Source organism: Epinephelus fuscoguttatus, linkage group LG7 (assembly GCF_011397635.1).
Source record: "Epinephelus fuscoguttatus linkage group LG7, E.fuscoguttatus.final_Chr_v1".
Lineage (NCBI taxonomy): Eukaryota > Metazoa > Chordata > Actinopteri > Perciformes > Serranidae > Epinephelus > Epinephelus fuscoguttatus.
Genome location: NC_064758.1, coordinates 10,198,399 through 10,225,187, shown reverse-complemented (window position 1 = coordinate 10,225,187; position 26,789 = coordinate 10,198,399). Strand labels below are relative to the sequence as shown.

Here is a 26,789-nt window from a genome sequence, read left to right as displayed (position 1 = left end):
TTGCCTTATTTATCGGTTTTAATTACCTTGACCATTTGTTTGGAGCGGAATGACCTGTGGGAACAGCTCTCATTAAAGGCAGTTTTTCAACTGGTTGCAATCTGCCGTCCTCACTGCTAGATGCCACTAAACCCCCCTATATCTTACACACTGTTCCTTTAATGAAAAGAGGCGCTTTCAAAAGCCATAATAAGGAAGTAACACTTAAAATATGTAATTAAAATATATACATAAAAAAACAAGCTTTTTAATAACAAGTACAACATTAATTGCGTAATTTCACCAAAAAGAGCAAAAATAGACGCCTTTGCAAACATTTTTGCCGTAGTTAATTAGGACTTTATTTTGAAAGTTGTAACCGGAAGTCATATACTTTCTGGTAGACTTAACGTTCAACTGTCCAGCGAAGGAGGGCGAGGATTGTTCTGCTTTACTTTTCTCGAGTTTATGGACACTTTCTTTGTTGTTGTGTTTAGTTATTATTATTATAGCGGACACGTTTTTATGCCTCATAAATGTCTATTTTTAAGTCACTTTTTTTAAGTAACAAAGAACTGGCTGCGGACATCAACGCCTGGACTTATTCAGACAGCTAACCTATCCGCTTTGAACGATGCGAGCGAGTGTAACGTTAACGTTACTCGGATTACATTTGTGTTTTTAATTTTTTTACCGAAATGAAAATGAGGAAAGAACTGGAGTTTTGCTCATCATTTTAAACTACGAGGGGTAAGTCCCGATAAATGTAGTTTATGCATCTTCCATGTGGTCATATGGTGGTAGTATTGTTCTGATAACTTACCACACTAATCTTCTGACCAATGTTACATTCATTTCTTTCTCTTCTACCGTTAACGCTTCATAGCAGTGCATGAGTAAAAGTTAAGAGTAATTTTGTTGTATTTAGTAACATAACCTCAATTAGTTGATGTTCGTAAAAACGTGTAGGCTCTGCTATGTGTTTTCCAGTAGTTGGGGTTTTCTCCTTACAGTGAAAAGTCGTAGTTTTCTTTTAATTTAAGTAAATTATCAAGCAGATGTTTGTATCAGTAAGTCCTGTTGTTCATTCGGCTATGGTTCAAACGTTTTTAGTGCAATATAAACTATCCGGATCAGTGGAAACAAAAACGTATAACGTTATCCTTTACCGTCAGTCCTGACGCTCTTCCATTAGACAACTGGAGAAGTTAGACTTGGTGATATGACGCTAGAGGTGTAAACCACCAGGCTACTTTAGGTTATTTTGGCTTGCTAATAAAGCCGAATTAGACAGTAGATCTTATGAAGTCAGTGGGATGTTTGAGTTTAATTTCTATGGTAATGAGGCTTTGCAGTAAGAAAGAACATTTTAAATATCTATAGTTTTGAAGGGAGTTTGGCGTGTTTTCTTAATGTAACAGAACGAGGGCGAGTTTTTTCTCCTCTTCCACCATCATCTATTCCCATTTTACTGTAGTTGACTCATTGATTACCGACAAACGTTTAACAGCATTGCCAGGACTCAAGCAATAATCCAGGTTGTAGAGTTAGCTCAGGTCATTGAACCTTAATGCATCTGTGATATGGAAATCTTCTGCAGGTGCTGCCAAATGTAGGAAAAACAGTTCAGTTAATAATTAACTGCCTATAGCTGAAAGCATCTGAGATGTATATGCCACTAATCCCCTCAGAGAAAAGGGACAAATTAACACCAAGAACACTGTTAATGAATAGATTTGCATTAATGCATTTGTGCTAAAGCTCTTTAGTTGGGTGACACAAAGTGTGTGTGTAAATGTTTTGATATCGTAACTGTCTTGGTCTGAGTTTAAAAGAGACTTTGGAGACATTTTTCATGACAGTGGTATGACAAGAAATGGTGGAACTTGTGTTAAAGTGGTTTATCACCCTTTTAGTCACACTGTCGAAAGTAATGTTTGGTTGCAGGCAAGCTGTTCTAGTGGCTGGTGATGGATCCGTCATTTTCAGGCACTCAATCTTGGTGTGTCCTTTTAGCTGGCATTTAGCAAACCCACATTTTTCTTTTATTATTGCTTTAACTGTCACTGTTGATGGTGAACCACAGTCGTACAATACTTTAGCTTCAACATGTTGTGTCATGCCACGCTTCTTTGGGAGGGTGTTTTGTCGTGGTTTTGAAGGTGTAATTAGGTTTGATTTAGCTGCCAAGTGATGACGGGGTACTCCAGCTTTATGGGTCTCCTGTCTCGTGTCTACGTAGATGAGTCAGTGAGTTTCACTTGAAAATGTAAGGATACCTTTCTGCAGAGTTGACAGCCTAATAAATGTCATTGAAGTTCATTTTGACTCTCTGGCTTTGTCACTTGATATCACAGCACCTCAAGGAGTGCCTCACTGGCAATAACAACGTTTGATGTAAGCTGTATGCCATGGGAAAGGGGGAGGTGACAGTTTTAGACAAGTTTGCAAAAGTTACTGTAACCAGCTAGTCACTGGTATATTTCTGGATTTACTGTGTTTCAGAGAGACAATGTTTGTTTACCATCACGGGGTTTGAATATAGATGATCCAAACATAGCTCAAATCAGTGGTTTCAACTGGGTGCAAATCTCTCTGCACCATAATTATGGACAGTTTGCTGATCCTTCTTCCTGCAGCTCAGGAAGTGCAACTCATGCCTTCCTGTACAACATACCGCACACAGACAAATAATGCAAGTGGGTCAGTTGGGGAGTCGCATTGTCATTGCGTGGTCTGGCAATGATCGAGCAGCATTCCAATGCACACTTACATTTGATTTAGGTCAAACCAAACAAAGGCGTCACTTGCGAGACTGACTGACCGACTGTCTCTAGTTAAATTTATTCCCCGACCCCCCTCTTGTACAACTCTGCAGGAATGCAGCTCATAGAGTTATTATGATCATGAGCTGTGCAGTGGAATTTTACCATGTCTCCCCTTCTCCGCATTCTCTCAGCCCCGGTCCTAATGTGCAACGTGTCCAAATGGTTTGGTTCCAGCAAGCCAGGAGCTGCTGTACGAGAGTGTACAGTGACCGCATTGATGTCGACTCAGGGAATGTGAGTCAGGGTGGATGCCGCTGCAGAACTTTTCATCTAATCTCAGTGTTTGATAGCATTTGGTCAGAGGGAGCAAGACCATAGATCATAAGTCTTTACTATACTGTTATCCTAGCACGAAGGCATTAGTTAATCAGAGTCTGTGGTCCTGTATGTTTTTATCTTGCGTCTCATACATAGCTAAACCATTTGAAGAGCTTTTATAACATTGCGCATAGAGGTGTGGTTAAAATGTTTTCCATCATTCAACTAATTGTCACTGGCGCTTTATGTAATGCTTGAGAACCATGTGTTTTCTTGCCTCTGAAGCTCTTTGAAATTATCTAAAGTGCACATTCTTCCTTGTCATCTGAAAGACAGCTTTGCAAGAATACTAAATTAGATTTAATGCTTTGCTGTATCATTGGCATTTTGTATTTGGCCAGCCATGCGGTTAAGGACAACAGCTACAGAGACGACAGAATTCCCCTGGGGCTAGAGGAGGGTTGGGCAGCTTAAGACACACAGCAACAGAAATCTGTGGTAACCTTGTTCGTGTCACTGACTTTCCTTATTCTTACTGAATATTTATTTTTGGAAACCGACCTTGACAGGAGCCTGTTCTTCCTGACCTTCTCTGTGTCCCTTCCTACAAGTTATAGATGGCTTCAGATGTGTTCTGTTTTCAAAAGTAACTGTGTCCTCATGTGTTGCCTCACTACCCCTTTGACCCAGCAGTGTGCTGTCTGGACTTGTTTTTAAGTGCAGTGATTGATGAGTAATTTTTGTGTCTTGTCTTCTTTTTAGGTGGTTTCTAAAAGTAGACCAGGGGGAAATGACACTCTGCTCTGCACAAGAAAACGCATAAAGACATAAAGGATCAGTTATAACCATAAAACTTGTGGCAGCCCTGTTTTTACTTATCATTTCTGGATTAACTGACAACAGATTACGTGGCATTGCCTGTCTGTGTTTGTGAGACAATCCCTGATGCATTCATTTGCCCCCTCTCAGTATGCTGGCTCTGAGGCTGGAGCAGGGCAGGCGAGGGGGTGGTGAAGTCGATCGCCTGCAGAAAGGGGCCACTGTGGCTTGGCAGGGCCGCCAGTCAGGGAGGCCCCCTTCTCACGAGCAGCGCATTAACATCAGAGAGAAGATCTCCCAGTGGGAAGGTCGCAGTCAGCAGGGCAGCAGCCAGGATGCAGGGGTGAAAGCACATCCTCCGACTCTATCCCGAACGTTTTCTGGAGATGTTCTGGGCAACGGATGTTCCAATGAGGGATCGAAAGGAGGGCTTCAGGCAAAACCCAGCCTCTCCAAATCTACGAGTTTGGGCTTAGATTTTCGAGAATCCCCAGCACAAGCTGGACGTGGTGTGGTTGGTAGGAAGTCAGACCCTCTGCAGAAATGTTCCGCTGAGTTTACAACCTCAGGGAACAAACCACTTGCTAACTCTACAGGTAAACAAATGTTGACCGCCAATGGTGACCAAAAATCAGATCACACCTTGGAAGTTGAAGTAGTTTCTAAAATCCTACCTCTATCAACCGATGACCAAGAAGAGAACATGCCTGCTGGAAACTTCTACACTTCGCGGGGTTTCTGGCGTAAGCTTGAGGGGGACAGACTGCTCTGGGAAAAAGGCAGAGGGTCTTCAGGTGAAGCTCAGCCTCCTCCCAAACCTCTGCGGACATTCCAGTATCAGGGAGCCAACAACAACAACACGGGGAACACAGTGCGATGGGATGGCAAAACCCCTCATGTCAACCGCTCTTACATGAGGAGTAGGAGGGTAGCCCAGCCACCTAGCTTCCCACCTCCTCCATGTCCTGTAGCAAAGACTAATGGGCTCTCGAGGCATAAAAAGAACAGGTGAGTCAGTACACTAAAAGCAGAGCACAAATAACTCTATAACTGATATCTGAAACATATTTGAAGAAGACGGCTCCTGCGGATACAGTAAGGAAATGCACAAGTGGACATTGAACATTCTGCTTTAGACACTGACCTAAACAGATATTTTAAAATCCACAGTGTTTTTAGGGCACCTTTTTTTAGAGGGTACTGAGTCTCATTGTTGGCTCGGGTCCAAGTGTGATGTCACATGACATCTGGCAACATTGTTCTCTATTGTCTGGATGTGGCCTAGTTCCTCAGCAGCCACAGGGTCCAGGGTCATCATCTACAGACACGCACACAAACTCTCACACTCGCGCTCTCTCATTCACTGAAGGTTAAGCAAAACAAGACACAACTTGTAACCCATGAACACATTTGGCTCAGGACTTAATAGGTGACATGACTTCTAATGATGTAGTTCTCTGTGACTGTCATGCCCTGGTGTTGTCCGTCAGTATCACGTAAACATTGCCCAGGAGTTGTTGATAATATAATCACAAACAAAGATATTTTCAATTTCCAATTCAAAATTGAGATAACAAAACATATTAAACCGCATAGTAGTTTTGATTTTTAAAGGAATGTGTCTGTTATTTAGCCCACCCTTATTGATATAAATAGGGCAGGCAAAATAATAGAAACACCTGTCAGTGCTTTACAGTTCAATAGCACCACAAACTGCATCCTCCTAAGTTCAGTTAATATCAGTGAACATGAGCTACCCTGTCAAAGCCTGGAACCAGAGAAGTAAGTCTCAAACTTGTAATGTCATAGAATATAAAGTCTGGAGCTTCTCCATAGACAGTAAATGTAAGCCTGATTTTATGGACCTGTAGACTGTGTTGTTGTTTTGTATACTCAAATGAGCTTTACTCTGCTGTAGTGTTCACAGTTCTGAAACAGAAAATGTACCTGTATACTCAGGACATTCCCCTGGGTGCTCTTCATATCACCTTAAACATTGTTACCAAGTCATTGCCTATGGAGCAGCTCCAGAATGATACTTGATGACATCACAAGTTTGAGTTTTAGCACTCTAGATTTTCGATTTGGGAGAGAGACATTCATATTTACTAATATTTTTGGACTGTCTTAGACCATAGGAATAACAAATGAATTTTGAAATTGGGCATTAGGGTTGCAATGGTATGAGATTTTCACGGAAAAGATAATCATCTCAGAAAATATAGACTAGTTAATATAGTTTCATGGTATCAGAGTATGACAGAATTTATGTTATCAGTTAGAATGACCCTAAAAGGAATGAACTGGAAGTTATTTTTGGTCGGACAAACATTTTATTACTCTAACTGAAACTTGAAACCGTTTTGTTAATGGAAGTATCGTGTAAAAAGTCTCCCCTTTGAACATTACTAAAATAAAGGGGAGATTCTCCATCCAGTTGCATTTTTTTTAATATTGTATATTAAGCAAATGTACACGGTATGATAACCATCTTTTATATTACATTATACCCTAAAACCGGTATATTGCTGCAGTCCTATAATGGGCATAGTTCCCCTTTAAGCTTGGAAGGAGCCTCATGTAGTGTATCTGATTATGAGTGCAAGACAAAACCTGATGAACACATAGTTGTGTAAGTGTTATTATTATGAGGCATACCTTAAAATATCAGTAAAGTTAGTCTGTTACATTAACAAAATATGTATTGTTTTGGATAACATTGCATTACACCTCACATGTCCGATACATACAGATGAATGCTTTTGCAAGTCTTTAATCACAGAGCTTTGACTGAATAATAATTTGAGAGGGACAAAATGTCAGCCTAGTTGTAATAATGTGAAGCAGGTTGGAAATGAACTTTTTTGCCCACCTGTCACTGTAGCTGGTGGAGTCCAAAATCTCCCAGCTACTCAATAGATGCTGGTGAGGTCAGCAAAGCTAGCAACCATTTGCATATTTTACCAGCACTTGGCCGGTGGCCGGTGCTGCTTTCCAACCCTGGTTATCAGTCATGGAATATAACTGGAAACTTCCCAAAGGGTACAAAAAGTTGGCAGGTTTTTTTTTTTTTGCAAGATGCTCAAAACATTTTTTACCCATGCAATAAATAAAAGGTAGTCCAATCTGGCAGCACTGCACCTGTTGATGGAAAAAATAATAAGTGTGGTACATTGTGAGTGTTATCCAAATTATTAATGTTTTGTTTATGTCAATAGCTTGTCTTTCACCTACAGTCTTCCTGCCATGTCTACAAACAGCAGGGCTAACAGCTCTACAGGGCTCCTTGTTTACCAGTTTCAGAGGAAGCCATTAGCTGTCATTCATTCTTGTGCATTATGAAATTTCTGCATGGGGCTATGTATTACATCACACTGAACCATGAATCATGTAACAGTCTTGGTGTCAGCTCTTGTGTGCATTGCAAAAGCAACAAGTACATATAAGAAAAAAAGGAAAAGAAAATGTAACTATAAAACATGAACTGCACTTGTTACCAGAGAGCTACATGACAAATCACCTCTAAGTAAATAAAGCTGTATCTTAATTTTTTTTAAGTTTTCAGTAGAGAAATGTTGCACTGTGACCTAATTTTTACTACCGCAGCTGACATTGCCAACTGCTATCTCTGTCTAAATCCTGTCATACGCTTTTTCCTTGTTTTACTTTTAAACAACTTTTATACCATATGCTTAGTCATTTCCTTTCATGACAATTTATCACACTCTCTCTGTCTTGCTGTGTTTGATATCAACACAAGGAATTTTGTCATGGGACGCTGACTGAGTGTAAGACAATAGAGTGAACAATAGTATGGTGGTTATCTTTAGGACAGCAGCGAGGCCCCTCTTTTTCACTGGCTTCCCTTCCCTCACTGCCACAGGAAGTCCTTTGAGTACGAGGATGCGGCGCGTCTAACGGCACAGCAAGGCACCCTGGGAGGCGAGGATAGACACTCGGGCCTTTACCATGCCTACTCTGACGACAACATTTACGAGGACATCGTTTGTAAGTTGAACTCCCTGTGTCATCTAAAGTGAGACATTGTGGAGCTAATTGTGAATGCACTTCTGTCTGGAGCTTTTGATCCTTACACTGACAGTCTGCTTGTCGTGTATTTCAAACTACTTAACTTCCCACCGGTTCTGTTTCAAAAGACAAAGACAGGAAGTCATAAAGACTGTCAGGTTCCTGTCATTGGTCGAATGTACAGTTCTGATTCTTAAATGCCCCATTTAGAGCTTGTTATATTACCATAACAGGGCCTGTTAAAGATGATGCAGAACAGGGAGCAATGAACTAATCTGGAAAAATCATCGAAGAACATTTGGCTAAAATTCAATCTTACAGTTTCTGGAATATTGTAACATTTTGAAAGTTATATTCAAGATGGGAAGAGACAGCACAACCGCACATTAAAGTGATTTATAATAAATCAGGACAGGTAGTAAAAAACACTGCCTCATAGACGACTGTGTCTGCAGCAGACATTGCACTTTAAGTAAGTTGTGTTGTTTTTATAGTAAGCATCTTCTGAAAGTTTTCACTGATAAAACATCCAGTCAGCCCATCTTATCTTTCCCATCACTCTGTCTTCCCTCAGGTGACGTGACCAGAGATAACCCCTATGAGGATGTCAAGCTATCCCCCATGTGTCTTCCTATTGCAAGGCCAAAGGTAATGAAAGTATTTCTTTTCATTAGCTGTTGGCTTTATTAAGAGCCCCGCCTAACCTGATATTCCAAGGGAGGAAGTATTATAGTTTGATATCCTGTAATTATCCAAAACCAAGCAATGACGCCGCACTTCTTGTCTTCCAGCTGCCTCCCAAACCCCAAATGTTGCAAGGCAATGCTGGCAAAGTGGAGATGAAGAAGTTCCCAGCATCAACAGCATCCAAAGCCTCAACATTTGCAAATACTCCCAAACCAGCAACACCCCGACCTTCAAGCACGCAGAAAACACAGAGGATGCCTCAGGTATATGATACATGGATTGTGATATTAGTCATTTTATTATGATACCAGGGTTGACTGAGATGTTTTGTGTTTTGTTATATTGCCCTATGGTAGACAAACAAAGTGGTATGTGCTCTGCTGAATGGTGAATAATGTTGGAAAGAACAGAAGGAGGCGTGACTTGTTGAGCAGGAAGGAGAGGACACTAAAAGTAATAGATAGTGGTAGAGCAACATGCTTCGTGGGATTTTAGACAGAACTCATGAATTCAATCAAACGACTCATGGCGGTGGGAAGAGCGTGGACAGGGACTAACTTTGACAATAAGGTACAGTAACAAAAAAAAAGGCTTCTGAACGTGTATCTGTAAAGCTTATGACTAGGAAAGGAGAGCTTTAAAACGCATGTGACGCTTGTGCTTTGTGTACCAGCAGGTTTGACGAATGCCATTCAAGGCTATTTTTAGACTGTATTTTACATCCTTGGTGTTTGTTTTCCATTATCTAACTATTCTAAATAGTTTAGAATAAACAGCTGTGATAGTAATAAGAAAACATAAGATTTAGTTATGTTATGCTGTCAACAAACTCTTTTATATCACATCTGTGACAGAGATGTTACAACAATGACATAATAACACCTCATGTGTTTTTCTGCTTAACAACAGCACCATTATCTTAGTAGAGGCATTTTACTTTCTTTCTATACACTGTCATACAAGTTTGCCTCCTCAGCTGTAAGTACGTTTGTGTGTCCTCTTTAAGATAAGTTTTGGCTTCCTGTATGTGCCTGTTTTTGTGTTGAGCCCAACTCTGTGGGCCTCAGTTGACTTGAGTCCACTACAAATACTGAACTGTGTTCTCTCAGACCACTAACAGAAGAATGCAGGAATGTAAGGTTTAAAAAATGCTGAAAATCTGTAATATAATTACGTACTTAGTGGCTGTTATGTCATGATTCCCTGTAATCATGATTCTATAATGGCTGTGAAATTATGGGGCTGACGAGTACCTGTGTGTGTGTGTTCTGCTGCACAGTATGTCAACAAGATTGAGACCATCTTTGACGACAAGCGAGGGAGGAAGAGAGTAAAGAACCAGGGATTCTCAGTGCGAGGTAACACACACACACACACACACACACACACACACACACACACACACACACACATACATACATATATACATACACATAGACTGTCACAGATGCCCAAATGTCACTCACATCAACACTTCAATAAGATTAAGTTGAGCCTCGTGGTGGAAATACCCAGCTTTTGATGGTACACACGAGGCCAGCTGCAGCAGGCGAAGCCGCTGATTATGAAACAAAGGCTGACTGTCTGCATCTGATTATGGCTTCTCAAGTCTTTTCCATTCCTCTGCTTCTCCATAATCTCTCTCCCCCCTCTAATTCATATCAACAGAGGAGACCAGTGGGACAGAAAGTGACGCTGAGGACAACCCCAAAGGTAACACCACAGAGTTAATATGTCTGTAATGCCCCTTTATGTTTAGTCTGGATTTGAAGTTAAAGTTTAGAGGTACATCTTCTTGTATGAAGCAAGAAATCCTCATTTTGTCAGTCAGTATTTGTAATTAGTATAAACACAGGGCTGCACTGAAAAAAGATATATCTATAGCCCCTTTGCAGTATTTATTAGCTTCAGGGATGTTATTATCACTCTTAAGTGCTAGTTAATGTTGGCCATGTTAAATATATCTGTCCAATCAAGTGCCATAAAACCATAATGGGACCATAATGCACCTGATTATACATGATGGGGCTATCAAGACTATGGCTGAAACAGTTAGTCATTTATCAATCAAAAATGCCAAGCGCTTGCTTTTGCTGTGTATCTCTGTTAATACAGCCATGCTAGCAGCTCTGTGAAGCTGTACTTGGGCACAGAGGTGCTTTGAGCTAAATGCTGTCAACATGCTAACAATGAAAATGATTACGTACTGATTAGCGGTGTTGTTATACACTGGCTTTGACGACAACTCTATTTGAAAATTAGATATAAAGATATTACATACTATATAAGTTATAGATATTGCGATTATATCATTATTTTGAACTCCTGGCTACATTCAGGTAGTGATATCCTGCCAAACCTAATACAGATGCTTACTAGGAAATATTACCCATGCTTACTTTAAACTTAATTGTAGGGAGTTAGCATGCTAACATTTGCTCATTAGCAATAAGCAAGTACAGCTGAGGCTGGGAATATCTTGAGTTTTGCAGGTATTTGGCTATAAACCAAAGTATTGGACAGAATTAAACTTTGACCTGATGATGGCTCCAGATTCACCAAAGTTATTACATTTTATCTTCAGGGGAACATCTGTCTGCACCAGATTTAATGTAAATTCGTCTAATACAGTGTTTGTCAAGATGTATCTGTCTTGACCAAAGTGACAATAAAAAAAAGACTGGGAAGGCCCATCCAAGCAACATATTCTTTGTAAGAAGTAACAATGAGGTAATGGGAGATTTTAACTTTGAGAAACTCAAATAATACCCCAACTGTAAGATACAGGCTACCAGTTATCCATGACCATTGTTGACAACTATACTTATATTGGTATTTAAAATACCTCATATTGCTCCAGTGTGCTGGATGGGATATGTCCCAGGACAAGCATTTAACATATAGTCTCACTGTCTGGTGTCCAGCAGGCTCCAGGAGATCAGTTTACATCCAGTCTACACTGAAACGTCGGCCAGCCTACCGCACCCTGGAGAGAGACCTGATCCAGCTGCAGCAGCAGCAGCTTTTCCAGATCTTCGTGGTGGTGTCGCTGAGAAAAGGCTCCCCAGGAAACACCTACTCCCCTGAAATCACTCAGCAGTTCCCCAAAATGGTTAGAGGAAGCTTTTAACAAAACCCTGCCCTTCTTTTAGGCAAAGGAATTAACTGTGCTTTGATCATAATGCTTTGACTGAATGATGTTCTGTGTGATTTGATAATGTCATGTCCAAAATATAATCTTGTTTGGTAAAATTAAAGGAAGATGATTCCCATCATAAGTGATTATGAATCATTTCAAAGGGATTTTCCCAGGTTTACATAAGTCAAGAGCTTTCATGAAAGCAAGTTGTTGCTGTTTTTTTCTCCATACTAATTTTTATTGACATTTTAGCAACTTTAGAATTTTGCCCATTTTTAGAAAGGTTTTGTCCCAGGCACCTATACGGGAAGATAATGCAGAAATACTTGAGACAAGTAAACCTTGCATAAGTCATTCTTAATATCTCATACATAACTAAGATAGGTTGCAATAAATTATATTATTATGCAATTAAATAACCACTGATTGCACCTGAGTCCCCCTGAAACAAGCTCAAGGAAGTAATTTGGAGAACCGCTGCTGTAACTGGAGTCCCTGTGTTTCAGTTTGAGAAGTCATCCCGGCTCTCCAGAGAGGCTGAGGATCAGCTGAGGGTCATCCCCAAGTTCTGCTTTCCTGACTCACACGACTGGAAGCCGTCTGCACACATGCCAAGGTCAGCCCATGCACTACAGTAATATTTTAACTAGCATGATAGATGTATACAGTAGTAACTTCATGCCAAAGGCTAGGAACATGGCACAATGGTAACATGATACTGTTTTCTATTTTTCATCTGTCATCATTTCCTTTATGTTGGTGTTCTCTTTTGTTGGCAATATACACACAGCTTTCATGTGCTCTAATAAATATTGTCCAACTTTTCTTTCCTCTACAGTATTTCCTCTATAAAGTTCTGGCACCTTAATTATCAGTTGTATTATGTTTAATACCCCCCATTTCCCCTTTTCCTATTTATATCTTCAGCTGTAACCCATAAATTGCTGCTGCAACAACTCATATTCCCCACAGGGATAATTAAAATTTCAACTGATCTAATTAAATCTCTGAGTGCTAAGGGGCATTGGGCATTCTTCTTCTTTCTTTTTTCTCTACTACCGGATATAGTTCATTGTTTTAATGTGGGTTATGATCTCAACTTACACTGCTTCCCTGTCTTTAAAACACTTATCTGAGGTAGTGCAATAAACACACACATAGACACACCTGTCCATTTACCTAGTTTCTGTATGCTGTGCCTTTATCTATGTAAATTAAACAGTCGTGATCTACAGAGACGGTATTTTTTTGCTGTTTGTTTTGCTTTTATAAATGAAGTAATTCCCTACAGACATTTTCCAATCTCTTTTTTCCACTTTTTAAACAAGGAATTACAGCGTTTTTGAGATTATGATCATATGTTTCTTTCAGCAGTTAAAGAAATGAAATCAATTGAATAACATCTCCTGTGTGTGGGTGTCTTCAATGTTTACAGTGAGACCTTCTCCTTTGTCCTGACTGGAGAGGACGGCAGCCGCTGGTTTTGTTACTGCCGTAAGATCTTGGTGAGTTTTCTTGCATTAACATTTACATCTGAATCATTCACTCGAGCGCTTGTGTGTGTGTGTGTGTGTGTGTGTGAGAGATGACATGGCAGCCGGCCACATGCTTACTCAACATCTCTGAGGAGATGTGAATCAGTACATGTGAATCACAGACCATAAACCACTTCTGAATCGATGACAGAGAGCAAGAAGAATTTCATCATTTCCCCCTCTCTTTTGCCTCACAAGGAGAGCAGCTTTTAGGTCTTTTTAAGACACTTTTCAAAACATACTTTTTAAGGTTGAAATGATGTGGTATGTCTGCCTTTTCTATTTTGTGTGTTCATTTCTATTATTGTGAGCATGGTTGTCTTGTTAAGGTCTCCTTGACTATGTTTTGTTTTGTTCATTCTGTATTTGGTGTTGACAGTTGGGCCCAACCTAACGTGAAGAGTTTTATTTTTGGGTAGATAAGACAACCACTACAATCATAGAACTTTAGACTTTAGACTCTTGATTTATTTTATTCTTCCTATCTACAAAGTTGTCACTAAAAATACTAGTAAATACATTTAAAGGGATCATGTCCTCTTTTTGAGAACCTGATTGTACACATTGTCTGTGTAAATGTTTGATGTTTTGGGGGTTTTTTTTGGCATATGTAGCCCTGTTGTTACCCACTTTATGACATGAAACTGTATGTGTCTTTAAGCCCATTGGAAAAGGGAAGAGGCTTCCTGAGGTGCACTGTGTTGTCAGCAAACTAGGCTGTTTCAACCTCTTTGCGAAGGTAAGGCAACTATACAGTGCATCTGCTCTCTTGATAATTTTGAGTAATCCCTGGGTGTGTTTTTCAAAAAAAGGAATTATATGCATGCATCTGAGTCACACCCATTTTCCAGTTGGCCGTGTGAAAGTTACAAACAGCAAGTGAGAATGTGGCCAGGAGGAAAACTTCATTTACATGCAGAGCTGCATCTTGGCTCTGTTCTATTGTTTACACTTTAATCAACACAAGTTTTGTCAGGACACAGTCATTTTTGGTATCTCCGTCCGTCCAGATTTTGGAGGAGGTGGAGAGGCGCAGGGAGATTTCCCCAGCGCTGGTTTATCCTTTTATGCGTAGCGTGATGGAGGCCCCTTTTCCAGCCCCTGGACGCACGGTCACCGTCAAGAGCTTCCTCCCTGGCTCTGGGAATGAGGTAACCCTGAAACCAAAGGAGGAAATGTTAATTAGTAGTTTTGTTCCTCCTAACCACTCCTCTCTGCAGACTCAGAATGACTCAGAAGGGGAGGTTATCGGCACACAATAGGCACAGCTATTTCAGCTTTGAGAGGTTCATGTTAGGACAGCTATGTATATTATAACAATCAACAATATCAATTTAGTCATTACTATTTGCAGACTCAAAAGAAGTGAAGTCATGACCCCTTCCAAATCACTACATTTTCTCTTTCAACAGATAGTGGCTCTTAAATTTGGGTTGACATCATTGGGTAAAAATCCCATAATAACCTTTGAGCATATTGCAGTTCAAATGGTCCGAGAGAACACCAGAATTATGCACCTTTGCTTGACCCTGTTTTCAGGCTTTAGAAAAATCTAGCCTGTGATGTGAGCCAATCACAGGCCAGCTGTCAATCATGTCAGTCACTGCTCATTAACTGCAGCCAAACTGTCAAACTAGGCAGCACTGATCAAATATGAATCAAGATTCTGTTACTGCATTGTCTATTTCTCACCTCAGATCATTTCAGAATCATATTTAAGTTTACTCTTTAGCTGTATATTGAGAAAGTTTGTGACCGGACCGCCATGTTTAAAACAGTCAAGCCAAAGCGACGCATCGCTCTCCGGCCAGGCACTCAGCCAACAGTCAGTGTGGATCAGCTAGTGTAAACAAATACCACTGTATTTATTTACACTCAGCCTGACGCTGTGTGTTCTTGTCGCATTGCCAGGTACTGACTTTGTGTCGACCAGTGGACTCTAGACTGGAGCACGTGGACTTTGACAGTCTGCTGCAGTGTCTCAGTGTGGGGAATCTCCTGCAGGTGTTTGCCTCCCTTCTGCTTGAGAGGAGGGTCATCTTCGTCGCTGACAAACTCAGGTACTGCCATATATACATAAAATGCAGGCTACAGGAAAAGTATTTCCTTTTTGCATATCTGCCAACATTTACACTGATACGGGGCGACCTCTAGTTCACCTGCATGTCATCCCTCTCTCTCTCACCTTTCCTGTCTATCAACAGCTCTCCTATCATTGAAGGCAAATTGCGTAAAAAATAATGTTTAAAAACAAAGATATATGCTGATAGTTATAACAAGCCAATACCAGCAATGTTAAATGCTATGCTTTGATTGAGAATTAAAAGGTTGCGATGGAGTCAGCAGCATGTTAAGGCAGTTTCTATGTTACAACAGAGCGATATAAAACAGATTAAAAAGGGTATCAGAAATAGAATTATTTGGCAGTTGATTCAATATTAAGTGATAGCAGATAGGATTCAGGGTATGCTTTTTGCTGAGTATAACAGTGGTTTTTAAAGGGACAAGGTGTGTCATCAGTAATGGTAGTAGCAGATACTGCACAGAGTATTTGCATAGATCAGTTGCCTCCTGGGAGAATTATTTACTACACAAGAGCTGTTTGCTGAAAGCTCTTAAGGTTGGTCACTTTGAAAATGTGCTGGAAAAGATGAATAATAGCATGACCACGCTATTTTCAGGGAGCTTTGATTGATATCCTTGTGTCATATGATCTGTGTGAGAACTGAGTAGTGTTTTGTCTATAATCTTTTCACTCCCCTCTGTTCACTGTAGCGTGCTGTCTCGGTGTAGCCATGCAGTGCTGGCGCTGCTGTACCCCTTCACCTGGCAGCATACCTTTGTGCCTGTGCTACCGGCCAGCATGCTGGACATCAGCTGCTCCCCCACCCCGTTCCTTATTGGGGTGCTGGCACCCTGCCTGCCAGAGGTGCTGGAGCTTCCCATCGAGGAGGTCGGTCAGAATTCTGTTTAAATGTTTTAAAATCATTGTCTAATTTGCAGTTTAAATAGACTGGTTCATCTAGAACCAGACATAGAATTCCTGGAAAAGATATACAATTTTAAAAAACTGTTTTCCAGGCTTAGAGATGGTTTAGATTTAACTAAATGTTTTGGGAAAGTGTTGAATACACATTGTTGTGACTATTTTTTTTTTTTTTTTTTTTTTTTTTTTAATATGCTCATAAAAATCCCAGAACCTGTAAAATGTTATGCAAAATATGTTACTTGTAGTGCTATTTTTAAAATCTAGTGCTGTGCTGCTGTTTAAATGCCACTAGTATCACATGATAACCATGGACCAGACCAGCACTGTGTCATTGCCAAAGCTGTACCTCCTTTTAGGGGAAAGAAATGCACTGTCATGTCAGGAGAGAAACTGAAAATGCAAAAAAGCTGATGTGTGGTGACTTAATCAAGTATGATGCTAAATGTTTTAAACTGTGTGGACCTTGAACTAATGACTAAGGTGAAATCTGGAACCTGTGGCTGGACCAGTTGGGACGCCCTGGTCTAAATGATGCTGGTGACAGTTACTACGGATGGATAGCTAAGGCTAGCTTGAGTGAGGGGCCACTGCAGTCATACAGTGTAGCAGCATCAGACTGTCTTCTTGATCTCAATCTCAACTAGATTTAACAGGTGACCATTAACAGGTTGGTTATTTACAGACAGTACTTAGCATAGTGATACCTGGTCATTCAACCAAATATACTGATTTGTTTGCATCACTAGGTGTTGTGATCCAAACATAGACCCTTATTTATTAATGTATCACAAGCAAAACAATTTTTAGACTCTATATTTTCTTCACTTTTCTTTCCCCCAGATTGGCCGTGGTTTGACCTTTTGTACATTACCCGTATGTGCAGGTCTGGTCTATTGGCATATGCAGCTCATTGGCAGTGGGAATGTGAGCGAGTTAAGTTAGCAAGCGCTAGCAGTTTGCATATCACCAAATGCCTGGGAAGTGCATGTCCAGTGATATATGTCCTATCCCATATATCACATTTTAAACTACTTAAAGTCATGGGAATGTGGTAAGGGAATGTGGTAAGATATTATGGAAAAGTTTTGAAAGTTGATTGATAAAAATGTGTGGGATTCTTGGTATAATGGTTTAAGTACCATCTTTTGGCTCTATATATTTAAAACATTGTGAATGAATCATAACAGGAGTAGTAAGGGCTGCATGGTAACTTCCACTGTGTCTCGGGAGTGGTGGAGGAACGCCCAGAAGAAACTGTTGCTCAGGCTCACTCCACCTTATTATAACTCATGTTGCGAAATAGTCAACTCCTCCAGTCTGTAACTGTCTCTCTTTCTTCTTGCTGTCTTCCCAGGTGCTCATAGTGGATCTGTGCGCAGACAAGTTTGTCGTTCAGGTGTGTACACATAGCACTGTATAAAGGGAATGATAGGTGTGGTCCCACTGGGGAAAGATGGCTTTGCCTACACTTGTCCCTTGCAGAATGTTTTAAGGGTGACAGAGACAAAAAACTGTAACACCCACAAGCGCTGCAGAGATAAAACTATACAGGATGTAAGCCCAGACCTGAATCGTGTCATGGCGCAAACAGGAAGGCTGTTTAGCTGCTAATTCAGAGCCGAGGTTTGTCAGTCAAAACTAATCACTCTGTCTGTTCAATTAATGATAAACTTGTTTGTTTTGTTGTGTTCATATTTGTGTCTGTTTTAATTTGACATTTAATTTAGTGAGCTTAATCTTTGTTCAGGCGCAGTCTCTTTCTCTATTAACTACAAGCTAATGGGATATGCAGTGATTGACTTGCCATTCAAACATTAACTGCCTTTAGTGCATAACAGCATTAGGTCTTTATTTTTTTATACCACCAGATTTAAAACTCATTTGTGTATCACAGCACAAAACGTCATTCAAAAACCAAAAAAAATGTATAGCTGTTCATTCATCAGAACAAACATGATCAGATCACAGGGAACACATTTCCACTGAGGCCAGAAACATCAGAAAAATATGTTGCAACAGTGTGCAGGACAGTTGAGATGTGTTTGTAAATGGCATCATGTGACTGTTGTTGACTTTTCCTGTGACGTGTGACAGCTGGGCGATGAAGACTGCATCCTGCCCAGTAAACTGCAGGCAGCATTGCAGCAGATCCTGGAGGAGAGGGAAGACATCCTGAGACAGGAGGATGGAGACAGTAGTGGAGGTTGGTATATTACAGAGATTACATGCTCCAAACAATGTTCAACAATGCATCACTTTTTTCTGTTTGTTTATAATGATAGTAGCTTGCAATTGACAGCTGCACTACAGACCTGGACCTCTGATGACCTACTGACTGCTGCCAAGTCTTTAGTTTATTTAAACTGGGCAGTTGAAACTGTAGTCAGATGGTAACTGATGACCTATTTAGGTGGTTCAGTTAACCCTTTTATCTTCATCCAACGTGTGGCTTGTCCAGGTCAGCAGGCTGACCTGAGCTCTCTGGTGTCGGAGGGTTTTGCACGGTTCTTCGTGGAGCTGGTGGGCCACTATCCTCTCCACATGGTCGAGTCCTCCAATGGCAGCCGGGAGCTCCAGCGAGACAGTTTTCGAAAATCACACCCTTCCCGTGGAGTCCGCCAGTTCCTACAGCTCTTCATGGACACTCAGATGTTTGCCGGCTTCATTCAGGACAAAGAGCTGCGCAAGGGAGGAGGAAGAGGTAAAACTGTGTTGATGCAGCAGACCAATTGTCATAAGGGTTCAGTCTTTAAAAAAAAAAAAAAAAACATTAAGACTTATAAATAGCTAATTATCTTGTCCAAGATTAACTCTTCTCTCTGTATTCATTAAGGGTCACTTATGAGATCTTAAAAGATTAAAAAAAAATTATTTACACTCAGTTCTGACAGAATAACTACTTTTTTATAATAATGAAATCAATAGGAAGAAAAATAAACATTCACTGGTACTTTTCCTTCAAGTCAATATGAGGATTAAACTTTATACATGAATCTTTGATACCTTCAGATTTCAATGCTACTTAAAGAGCATTAATATAGCAGCACAACACAAATTACTATGTAAAGATATGGTGGAGTAATGGCGTCCTGAGCAGAGAATGAAGTCACACTACCTCTGTGTTGTAATCTGTGTGTTGCTGTGAAAGCTGTGCTGGCCATGCATGCGAGTCCGTGTGTGTGTGTGTGTGTGTGTGTGTGTGTGTGTGTGTGTGTGTGTGTGTGTGTGTGTGTGTGTGTGTGTGTGTGTGTGTGTGTGTGTGTGTGTGTATCCTAAACAGCTAGCTAATCGCTGCTGCTCTGCATTACGCTAATAATGTGTCTTTCACTGATATTGTGACATTGTTGAAAGCATAGCGCCCACCTTTCATTTTCCCCCCAGGTAACAATGTAAGCTCTGTCAGCACCGTTGCCATTGTTAGCGCCGTTTACTGAGTTGGCACTGTTGGCTTCTAGTCACTGGCTCAGCCACCTCCATGTTGAGAACCATGTGCAGACAATCCTGCCCCAGACTCTGAATCATACATATGCTCTGAATGTCACATACAGCTCCTTTTAAGGTATATTATGTGGGAATAGTCAGTTACTGTTGGTAAACAGTATCACAAAGGAATAGTGAAAGCCAACCCAAGCTTTGTTCGCTTGGTGTTTCGCTTTGCTATATGCTCCCCCCCCCCTCGGCTCTGCAATTTTCGTAGCTTCCTCTTGGATGTGTGCAGTTTACAGTCTGGCATCTGGTCAGTACATTTTTAAGAAGGTATGACCTCACCTGCACACAGAGTCTCTGCAGATAAATACACTGCTGCACACTTCTAGTGGATCATAAGTGATGCTTGAGAGGGATTACTTTTAGAAGAGTATATATTGTTTTTTAGGAAAATCCTGCATAGTATATCTTTAAGATTTCTCTAACATTTAATATTCCGACAATGCTTTGCTACGAGATTATGCACATACAGCAAAAGAACTAAACAAAACAAAATTAGCCAGTGTCCATCTTGACTTGAACTCAGTCTGCTTGTAAAATCTGTGTTTGAGATTTGAAGGGTGGCACTGATGCACTCTGATGTTTGTGAAGATAATACCATGCTAAGATTTCACATAAAACTAAAGTAAAGAGTAAAGATGCCAGAGCTTTTCACAAAATAATCTGATGATTGTTTTTTAAATGATTAAGTTGCACTGTTTAATCAATCATACCAAATCAGACATGTGGCCTTAGTTGAAGGAAGGTATTTAAGTTAAACTCTGGTATTTTCCAACCTGGACCCTATATTCTCAGGTTTTTGTGACTAATGGTAACAATTTTTTAAATTGGTCCAGTAATGAGAGAGTGCTGCAGCAGTAAAACAGGCTGCAATGCAATCCCTACAGACAATTGTGCACCATCAATTCACCAATTCAATTTTGCCACTGACAGGCTAACATTATCAGATATAGACAGGCAAACATTACAAAAAGGACCCTACAGAAAAATGGAAAGTTTTTCCTTACCTTTCACAGTCCGTTTATTACCACGCCTCACTCAAGGAGAAATCTTGTTCTCACGAGAGAGGTCACTTGTTGCAGGAAGACAAAGGTGGAAACATTAGTGAGAGTTGGAGAGAGGAGTGTCAGGAACAGTTTCTTGTGTTTATGACAGTCTGAGCCTGTCAGTGGCAAAAACAGGAACTTTAAGTGGACAGAAATCGACAGTGCACAGTTGCCTGTTGTTGATGCTGCTTTCAATACTGGACCAATTTCAAAAATTGTTGTCTCCATTGATCACTTACACACAACAACATAGGAAAATAAGGTTGAAAAATATTAAAGTTTCTCTTCAACAGCATGCACTGACCTAAAAACAATAAATTTGAAATACCAGATCAATGAAACATGAAAAATTTGAAGAGAATCTAAACGTTTATTTAAAGTTAGATATTTTATTCTGAACACTTTCTGTCTCAGTGGCTCAACACTACCTATTATCTCCCAGGTCTCTTTGAGGTCAGAGTGGCTGAGTATCTGGATTCGTACCCTGAGCCAGAGCCAAGTGGTGTGAACAAATTTCTCAAAGGCCTGGGTAAGTGTTGCTCTGTCATTAAGTGTTCACTTTCAAAGGTCTTTCAACAGCTAATTGTTGTTCTTTTTGGGGGTTTTTTCTTTTTTAGGAAGCAAGATGAAGCTCCTTCAAATGAAATGAAAACAGACCGACACAGTGGCTCTGAAATGAAAGACTTTGTAATTACTAACAGAACACTTGTTGCTGCTGGACTTGCTGAGGAGTTTTTTGTGTAAGATGTGAATGGGATGGTCAAGAGTTTGGGTATCAGAGGACCAGGTTCATCTCATAGCCATGTATGCATGTCTGAGAGCAGTGCACTTTTTAATGGACGAAAACTGGAAAACATTAATGAAACATTGTGAACAAGGCAATATGTCTATGGAAAAAAATACATTCCAGCTACTTAACCTCAGTTATCAACCTGAACATGTGTGGTTGTAACTTTTTTCTCTCGGACTTGAAACTTGTTTACTTAACATACATTCTACTCTGCTACACAGTAAATGCAACTTTATTGTTAAACTTAAATCTTGTAAGTACTTTACAATTGAAAATAATCTGTTTGGTTCCAACCTGATGCATGTTCTTATACGTTTTATTGTAAAATTCCATTATCCACGTTGCATTCCCTTCAGCACAATCTGTACATAAACATTTTGTTTACCGTTTCTTTTTGTTTGCATTTCAGATCAAGTAGGTTTATTTACTCTGATCAGAGCATTTCAAAGTGTTAAGACTCCAGGTTAAACCTCATCAACATTAATATTTACATTTTTTCTTCTGTCCTTGACTTTCTCCTGGTTAATGGGAGTTGTAAATAGGTTTTTTTGTTTGTTTGTTTGTTTGTTTGTTTTTACATTTTGCACAATGTTGAGAACCAGTGTACAGTATCTGGAATATTTTTGTATTAAAGCATGATGTGTCCGACATTAAAAAAATGGGTTCTTAAGGACAGCGTCTAATGAGTGACTATGCTATTAAAACTGGGCTGTACAGTAACCCTGCACAACTATGACACTCGTGATCAGGCATTTGTGTAGGAGACCATGAATATGGTGTCCCTGAAAGCTCAGCGCACTGCAAATTAAAGGTAGGATCTGGAGGATTTTCAAACAAAACAAAATATAGACATATACAAATGAAATCCTGCTTAATCATCACCTATGGGCTTCTACTCATGTGTGGTGGTGACTCTGTTTGCAGAGCTCCTGCCCTTTAACTGTATTTTGATGTTTTTGTGAGCTCGGACCGCTTCTGGACACAGATTTCCCCAGCCAATGAGAGAGCGCAGGTGCCGTGTCCGAGCATGCACCAGCGCAAGCCTTGCCTGAACCTCTTCTGTGAAGCCTTCTTCCGTACCTCCGAGCTCCGTACACACGGGAGAGCTGAGCCTGATAGGAGGGGCCGAATTTGAATGTGTGTTTACAAACAGCAACTGGAAAATCCTCCAAACCCTGCCTTTAAGAAAACATACAAATAGACAAAACACAAGCATATTAGGAAAACATCTTCACCAATGTGACAGCAGAATTTAGGGAAAAATAATAATATAATAATAAGAAATGTACATCACAACGTAACGTAACATTAGCTAAAAGTACTTTTTCCTTTTCCCTCTGTACTCTTGTGATAGACAGTTAGCCTTCCAACAAGCCTGGACAAATTTAGCCTTCTGAGCTGAAGGCAAAAATATTTTTCAAAATGAATGTATTAAGTCATTTTGACCTGCTAAAACACTTACATATAACATTTTTCTGCTGTAAAACTATTTTAAGTGTTACTGACCCTATGAATCATAGAGTGTATAAAGGATCACAGGATTTCTACTAAATTTCCCATCATGCATTTCCACTTAAGGCACAGGAACAGAAGCCCTTTGCGTGATGTAACTCTCTGATTCCCATTTAGTAGCACATTACCTAAACTGCCTCTTCAGCAAGTACCTCTGACCTCATCCCATTTGTTATGTCCAATTCATACGATTAGGGGCCTGAAACCAAGAAAGGGAGTCACCAGAATAATTAAGTTTGAAAATAATGTCTGCACAGAGGAGCCAATCCTCTAGAGGACTGGTGTATTGATTGAATGACACACCCTGAGAGAGCAGGGATAAAGACTGGCAGAACAGGTTCTTCTTAAAAGTGACTTTTTTTCCCCACCCTCTGCTTAGCCTCTCAGGCACAACTTCCTCTTTTGCTGCACACATCTCTCTCACTTCCCATACCAAGATCCTAAATCCAAAACATGGCCCTAACCCTAACCAGCACCAACCAAAATACTACCATTTAAATGGTTGGGCTTGTTGGAATGGTACACAGGGGTAAGCTCAGCCTGAGGGGCAGACTTAACGTGAATTACACACCCTTCCTCTGAAGCACTATGAGACACTAAAAACACACGAGTGTCCAAGCAACATCATATAAGCATGTCACCACTGTGACCACATGGGGGCACTGGCTCCATGTGCTTCCACTGGCAAGAAACAACCTGCAGAGTTGAGTTTTCAGCTCAATGCACTGAAAGTCTTTATGTAACTTTTCTGTTTTAGTGCAACAGCATCTCAGATATAACATGTTTGGTATTTGAGTAGCGTTAACCCTAGATTATAAATATGTGCTGAATGTCTTAGAGGGAGGAAAATTATGACTATAATGAACTGTTTATTTAACCTTAGAATATAGTTTGACCTCAGCTGTTTAACACTAGATGCCAAAGGAAATTACAGTTTAAAATTGTGAGTAGGAACTTTGGCTGCTTCAGGGTATATTACACAGGATCACATGTTATGAAATAAGATTTTTTGGGCTCAGTTTTAAGGGTAAATCTGGTCAATGTGGATAAATCTACTGCTTCTACTTCTGCTTCTGCTTTAGTAATTTCTGCTCACAGACTGCACTTCCCAGCTGTTTTAGTCAATTGTATAGCCTTTAAAGATATTTATTTATTTTTTATTTATTTATCTTTGTTTAAGATTTACAACCTCAGTAGGAATCAATGGGTTTGGGACTGTGAGCTACATACAGGCTGGAGAGATAGTGAGATCTGATTCTCAGCAGACACTGTGGCCTGTCATAGCAGGAAAAGCACAGGGGTAATTGATAACATTAAAAACGACTGTGTTCTGTTTAGCTGAGCTAGTTTCAGGGTCATGCTATTGTGCATGCTGGCTCAGTGGCACGGCTCGCTAGGTCACTTGATGGAACTGAGGCCGCATTAATTTAATTTGCTTTACTTGTGTTTTTCCTGCTACTCGCAATGTCTACCGGGAAAATGGCTTTGGTCTTTTTATAGGTTTTGTGGACGAGAACAAAAACATAGAATACTGTCAGACTGAGGATGTCACAGAGGTTTGATGCAAATGTGTCTGCCAAGACCGTCTCTTTAGAGACAAACAGTTTCATTTCACTGTCACTAATGATGACTGTAACCTGCCTTTAACAGCGATTTGATCATGTACACAAGCCCTGATGATTTACTAATGGCAACTCAAATCAAGGCCAATAAATTAAAAAATTGTTGTAATGTCTGACAAATAAAAAAATAGAGTGGGACAATAATTTCAACACTGATCTTGTAAAGTGTGTAGGCCTACAGTTACTTTAGTTTTAGAGCCTGTTCATGTCTCAAAGATGGTTTCTCAGGTGCTCACAGAATATGACTGCTTCACATTTTTGAGGTAGAAACAGGCAGAACTCCCTGTGATATGCTACAGACACTGTCACACTCATGGTATTTAACTTTGAGAAGATCAGAAGCTGTGACTTTCCATTTTAATAGAAATCCAGAGAATGTTTTTAGACAGACAAAAACTAGCAATGGCCAGTGGTGCCCCCAGAAATTCTTCATAGGGGTGGCCAAATAAGGCCACTGAAAATCTTGGGGTGGCACGCCAAAAGCAAAAGCTATAACTGAATGTCAGGCATGCAATCATGCTGTTTATGTAGGCTAGTTGAAAACTATGTCAATGTGAGAGTTAAGGAATCACAACTGATATACTTTGGTTTCTTATTTTACTGTTAACATTACTAATTATCTGATGTGCACAAACTAACACCGGTACAGTCAACATTTTAAGTTTGTTTGTCCTGTTTTAATGTGTTATGTATCTGCATCTATACAGATTCATTGTTCTTCAAATAGGCTGGTTGTTCTTTTCTTCAAAAAGACAAATATTCAGCCTTAATTTAAACGAGTACAATGATTGTAAGGAACATAACATTATCTGGGAACAAGCCTTCTCAAGTTGAGGGGAGACTCCTGGGTACCCACACATTTACATTCAGATATCTTGAGATGAGAGTTTAAGGGACCCTTTTGAAAACAGTCATGCCAGTTGTTTCCTTGCGAACATTTAGCCTAACTTTAGAACATTATTCAAGCCCCTTGTCCTGCCAAACTAACATGACATGATTGGTACCAATGGATGCCTTAGGTTTTCTTGTTTTACAGAAAACACGACCAGTATGTAGGATTTAGTGGCATCTAGCGAGATTGCAGAACTAAAATTCTCCTGTGTGCCAAGCCTGTGGGAAAACTCCAGTGGCTGACGCAAAAACACAATCACGCAAACGGCCCTATAGTGCACTGGTTCCCAACGTGGGGGTTCTGAGGCCCACTGGGAGTCACCAAAGCCGCACAAGGGGTCACAAGTCCTTCTCTAATCTAAGGGGTGCAAGAAAAAAAATTCAAAAATATATACAGTAGTCCTATATTTCAGCATTTTAGTCATCGCTGATTATTTGAAAAAAAAAAAATATATATATACATTTTTAAGGTTTTGATAATTGTTCGAGATATAAAATACAAAGAAATCTCACAGGTCACAGTGAAGACCTGAAGACAAGCTATATTCATAGAACCTTCACTCTGCTAAACAGCCTCATCCTGCATTAGAAAAGCACACAATTAAAACAACCAAAGAGCTAGGCAAAATGAAGAGGAAATCACTGATTTTCTCAAAAGGAAGCCTTTTAAGTATGTATGATCGAAAATAAAAGAACATATTAAAAAAAAGTATATAGAAGTATAGAAAAAGTATAAATGTTCCCACAAATAACGGAAAGACTCATCTCTGAATGTAATAATTGCAGGCAATTATTGCTCAAAACTTGTCATAATTAGTCATTTTACATAACATTTGCAGCTGGGAATTTGAATTTGAATCTTATTAGCACACAAGATGTGATTAAGAACAGGAGAGGAGCAGGAGAGGTAAGACACCCAAAGGGGCTCATGGTGAAAACCTCCCCTCTAGAATTTCATATCTTTTCTATTACAAATAATTTTTTTATCTCCTAAACATGACAAAACAACAAGATGTAATAATCATAAATGAAACTGACACATACACATAAAACATAAACATAACTAATAGACCGTTTCAAACCGGACAACATAAACATTCTACATGGGTCCCTTTGTATTTCCTGTTTGAATGTATGCTAATGCAGAAGCTGACAGGAAGTAAACAGGGACCAAAGTTG

At 39.9% G+C, this 26,789-nt stretch overlaps 1 protein-coding gene across 2 annotated transcripts; it reads left to right on the top strand.

The window, feature by feature from the left end:
- Nucleotides 1–365: 365 nt before the first annotated feature.
- dennd2c (DENN/MADD domain containing 2C) lies at nucleotides 366–22,258 on the top strand. Of its 2 annotated transcripts, none has more exons than XM_049581029.1 (19): nucleotides 366–729; nucleotides 3,828–4,892; nucleotides 7,768–7,892; nucleotides 8,488–8,561; nucleotides 8,705–8,863; nucleotides 9,880–9,958; nucleotides 10,269–10,313; nucleotides 11,528–11,712; nucleotides 12,246–12,355; nucleotides 13,175–13,244; nucleotides 13,936–14,013; nucleotides 14,285–14,425; nucleotides 15,186–15,334; nucleotides 16,050–16,227; nucleotides 17,618–17,659; nucleotides 18,358–18,466; nucleotides 18,722–18,964; nucleotides 21,238–21,324; nucleotides 21,413–22,258. In XM_049581029.1, exons 2-19 carry the CDS (start codon nucleotides 4,036–4,038, stop codon nucleotides 21,442–21,444), a joined length of 2,763 nt encoding a protein of 920 aa, XP_049436986.1. In that variant the 5' UTR covers nucleotides 366–729; nucleotides 3,828–4,035; the 3' UTR covers nucleotides 21,445–22,258. The 2 variants fall into 2 exon arrangements, with proteins under 2 accessions (XP_049436986.1, XP_049436985.1); XM_049581028.1 differs by having other exon boundaries at nucleotides 11,525–11,712.
- The last annotated feature ends 4,531 nt before the right edge of the window (nucleotides 22,259–26,789 follow it).